Below are 4,963 nucleotides of genomic sequence, written 5' to 3' on the forward strand. Positions count from 1 at the left end.
TTATTTTTTTAATGTTGAGAACCACTGGTCTACACAGGTAAAGTTGAAAATGGGTGCAGGATGAAAGCGCCAGTTCAACTGAAGAGGTATGGTTGATCCGCATAATGACCGAGCCTCCACTCATACATTTATTGCACTGTCGTGTTTTTTGCCTGCGCCACCATGGTCTGCATGGTCTTTCCCTCATACTAGCCCACACAAGCTGACCATGCTCCCACCCAGCCAGCAGTCTGCCGCCGCCACACAGTACCTAAGTCAGTAAGTAAATAATACATCTATAAATGAATAAAGAAACAAACGCACACACATACACACACACACACGTCGCCCGACACCATGCATGTGGTTCTTCTCCGTGACTATAGTTGCATCGAAACACAGAAACCTTGTCATCATCGCGAGCCCACTCTAAGTCTCTGAATAAAAAAAAATAATAAATAAACCACTAAATAAATAAACAAATAAATAAACAGGCCGGTAGGATGGTAAAAGGAGTGAGAGGGCTGGAGCCAAGCCTGGGCATCAAGCCTCCCCGGGGGCCAGCCGTGCTGCCAGTGCTGTGTTATTACTGTAATAATCATCCTGCTCACCACAGCATCACTCACACACACACACATGCACACACACAAATGCACACACTGACACACACACACAGCATCACTCACACACACACACACATATGCACACACACACACACACACACACACACACACACACACACACACACACACACACACACACACACACACGCACACACTGACACACACACACAGCCTCTCTCGCACACACACACATCCACCCACTGCCCATGCTCCACTCTCTCTCTCTCTCTCTCTCTCTCTCTCTCTCTCTCTCTCTCTCTCTCTCTCTCACACACACACACACACACACATACACACACACACACACACACACACACACACACACACAGCCACTCTCGTACACACAGAACCTCCACCATCTCTCACAGCTCTCACACACATGCACATAGTGCTCTCGCACATGCACACACATACACACACACGACGCACATACTGTCTCTCTCTCAGAACACACACAGGGAGCCACTCTTGCACACAGGCACAAACACACACGCGCGCACACACACGCACACACACACACACACACTTGTGCGCACTGCCTCTCTCGCACACATACATGCACCACCATGAACACACTGACTCTCTTCCTCTCTCTTTGCAAGGCACAGAGCCACACATGCACTCTTGTCTCTCTTTAGCTCAAGTACATCAACACACAGACAGCCTCATGCACACACTCGCTTGGTCTCTCTTGCAAACACACACACACACACACACACACACACACACACACACACACACAGAGAGAGAGAGAGAGAGAGAGAGAGAGAGAGAGAGAGAGAGAGAGAGAGAGAGAGAGAGAGAGGGAGATTTTATCTTCCTCTGATAGTGATGGCAGTAGCAGCAGCAGCAGCAGCTTTAGTGCTGCAGAGAATGAGTGGGGACACCTATAACAGCCTTTCCTCCAATCAGCAGCAAAATAGCGAGACTTTTCTCAAATGATGGGGGAAAGACAGAAAATGGGGAGATATAGTGTGTCAAAGTTTCTGTATGCATCACTCTGATCTTTTACTCAGCTCATACTCTGTGATTGTGCAGTGCATCTAGCACTGCCTTCCTTGACGATTGAGATATTATGTATTTAGTTGACATGCTATTTGTGATTGAGATTAGATGCAGTGTAATTGGTGGTTTACATCAGGCTCGTTTCTTACCAGCACAGGATGGGCTTAGTGTGATATTGATGGTTACTATGGATAACGCGTATTTCCGTGCCAGAGGCTGAGAGTTGGGCAAATATTTTCAGACGCGTAAAAGAAGCCATTTCACGCCGGTGATATTTGGCGGCTTTGTAAAAGCCTGGTTCACGCAAGAAAAGCAAAACTCCAACGGCAGAGACGCTCACGCACGAAGGCACCCAATAGACCTTTGAGACCATTTTAAGCTTGTACACCACATTATCTCACCTTTATCAACGCTATTTGTTTAACGCTGACAGGGAAATGGCGTTTGAAACACTATAAGTCTATTTATTGCTGCTTCGGAGTGGGCGGGAAGGTGGGCTACTTGTCAGACTTTTGCGCGTCGGAGTCATCCACGCTGCAACGTTCAAACACAGCGAACGGTTACGCACAACGCATCACTACCGAGAACCCACGCGTCCCGCCTCACTAAACAAAGCACTCCACAGCAGTTAACCCTTGCAGCCGATTTCATGCGTTTCCGAGCAGATTTAGACCACTTTAAGATGGTATGTTAGTTATCGCTTCACATCACAGGCAGTCGAGGGAAGTGTGTGTGAACTTTCTACTTTACCGTTTATTTCCCACGCAGTTCCCGATGGATGGTGATGCACTTGTGGTTCCGTGGAAAGAGGAGGGCCAGGACATTCGAGACTTCTTGAGTCCTGGTCGGTCGCTCGTGTCCATCGCATTTGAGCGCTCGATTTGCCGGTGGTGATGCCGGTCAGTGTCTGAGTATCCACGGTGTTTAATCTTGATGGGGGTCCGCGGCTGCCTCCAGAGATGCTGCGGGGGTTTGAGGGTGGCTTGCCCCTCTCGAGGTACTGGTAATGACAGAGACAAGCTCTTCTTCGAGCAATGTGGTGGTTCCATCATAGTGCAAATCAACAAAATATATCCCCTTTAACTAAAGCTGCAAGTGTAGTCAAAGGGTGAGATATGGCTGTGTTTTGTAGAATTGAAAGAAATAATAAACCTTCTGTCCATAATTGTCTTTGTCCCCAACTAAGTAATGCAGCTGAACATGAGAATCTCAATTCTGTGCAGTCCAACATATGCATTTGCTTTGGCGACGAAAGCAACTGACAGAAAACTGATCACAGTGAATAAGTGTCCGTCACCGTGCCGTGCGCTCTTGGTCATGATCCATTGTGCTGTGGTGACCATTAAAAGTAAAATTATTGAGGAAAAGCCGAGATGGTCATCTCTGGTCCCAGCGAATTAAAATATTATCATGACATTGAATGAGTCTCACCAGCGCTGCGTCTCCTGAAGTTTTTCGTCTTGTCGTCCATTGCGCATTGATTCACTTATTTACAGTTCAGTTTATTGCTTTTATCAGCCCCGTTATTGCAGACGGGCAGAGCGCCGGAGCCGTTTCCTGTGCGATGCGGGGTATTATTGCTGCTCCTGACGGCACATGTCTGTCAGAGCTCGCTCGTAATCACTCCAAGCGCAGCCATAAAACTATCCAATGTGGAGCTCGGTCGTGCTCGCGTGCATATGGAACTACCGCGACTGGACCTCGGGTTCGATGACCAGGGGTTCTCTTTGCGCGCCCATCAATACGACTTCTCCTTTAGACCGACTGCATCAGCATGCTGAAAACTGTATATTAGATGAGAACATTGCCCTCTGTTGTGTGCTGAAGCAGCTTTGTAAACCCCGCACCGCACGACACGACTCTTCCTTTGGCCCCGTCTCTTGGGTTCCTTGAGTTGGAGCGCCAGTACGTTCCTCTCCCGAAGCAGTTAGACAACTGAAAAAAAACCCACTTCTCATTGGAACAAGCCCTCCTTTTCCCGATTTGTCGACAGATCTTAAATTATGGCACTAGGGACCCATCTCTCTCTCTCTCTCTCTCTCTCTCTCTCTCTCTCTCTCTCTCTCTCTCTCTCTCTCTCTCTCTCTCTCTCTCTCTGATGCGCTGCCCCCGGGCCCCCACTTGCGTAGCCTACTTGATCCAATTCTGGTAAAACCTAAACGCAAAAATGCTCAAACATAGGATGAGGTAGCCTAGCCTAACCAATCAAAATTTGGTGTTGTAGAAAGTATGCCTGTTTCAATCTACTAAACCAATGAGAGAGAATGGGGTCCGTAGAAAAAAGGACAAATCCTGTTGGAATTCTGAGAACCGCGTCATGTCGAAAGTCTTTCAGTTGACGCAGTGCCTTCTCTTGATATGAGCTGTCACTTTGATTTTCTTTGCCGCTTTCATCAGTAATTGGATATTACAGACGTTTGGTTTAAAACAGGCAGGCATGTGAAGGGCTGATTGATTTTTGGACGAATTAACAAAAGCAAACGTATCAGTCGACTGCAGACTATTAGACTCGGCCTGGTGGTGTGTGGGTTGTTCCTGACCTGATGTGGGCACATGTTGGGCCTTGGCATAAATATCTTTTCTTTCAATCATGGGCATTGTTTTGTCATCTAAGTGAATTAGGTAGAACTACCTACTGTATGTTTATTTACTGAAGTGTTTATGAAATTATTAATGATTATTAAGTTGGTTGAGAGCCCACGCAGGACGATGAAACTTAAAACGTTAATGTGATAGCCGTGGTATATGTCAGTCAATGTGTTCCAAGGAACTAGCAACTTCTGCAACGTAGCTGGGCAGGGGCTGATGGCGTCGTTCTGAGTGGACTGACCTTTGTAGATCAAGCGGAACATCAGTTAAACAATAGCGTTAAACACAGACCGGTCAGCCCTTTTACACGATAGACTTTTTTATATTTTGGCATCGGCATTCGTGATGTAGCCTATGCGTGACGTTGATTAATTTCCCATTAGCCTACAGGTCTACCGAAGAGCGTAGCCTACCTTTGCTGTCTTCTAGTCCCTCAGGGGTGCCGTGGAAACGTGGCTGATAAATAAATTATGTAATGTAATACATATTTGTCTAAATTGATAAGTTAATGCTAGTCAGTGGAATCTTTCATCTGCCATTTACGCACAATAAAGTAAATAGGCCTATAGGTCGCCCCAGTCATTTTTCATGATTTGAAAGGGTGCCTCGTCTAAAAAAAAGGTTGAGAAACACTGGTCTAGCCTTCCAACATATTGTGACAGTACCAAGGGGGTGATAAACAGAACGTGGGAGTCTCGGCAACAACAACCAAACCCCACTAATGTAGCCTACAAAGCTTCAATTCACGATTGTGTCAAGCGCCGTTA

At 46.7% G+C, this 4,963-nt stretch overlaps 1 protein-coding gene across 1 annotated transcript in view; it reads right to left on the reverse strand.

Annotated features, from left to right (window-relative positions):
- pde4a (phosphodiesterase 4A, cAMP-specific) overlaps nucleotides 1-4,655 on the reverse strand; it is a 137,819-nt gene extending 133,164 nt beyond the window's left edge. Inside the window, exons 1-2 of the mRNA XM_063187220.1 lie at nucleotides 4,610-4,655; nucleotides 2,358-3,542 (exon numbers count right to left, since the gene is read on the reverse strand). Coding sequence (XP_063043290.1) covers nucleotides 2,358-2,659 — 302 coding nt within the window. The 5' untranslated portion in view covers nucleotides 2,660-3,542; nucleotides 4,610-4,655. The remainder of the gene's footprint in view (nucleotides 1-2,357; nucleotides 3,543-4,609) is intronic.
- Nucleotides 4,656-4,963: the final 308 nt, after the last annotated feature.

Source organism: Engraulis encrasicolus, chromosome 2 (genome assembly GCF_034702125.1).
Source record: "Engraulis encrasicolus isolate BLACKSEA-1 chromosome 2, IST_EnEncr_1.0, whole genome shotgun sequence".
Taxonomy (NCBI): domain Eukaryota; kingdom Metazoa; phylum Chordata; class Actinopteri; order Clupeiformes; family Engraulidae; genus Engraulis; species Engraulis encrasicolus.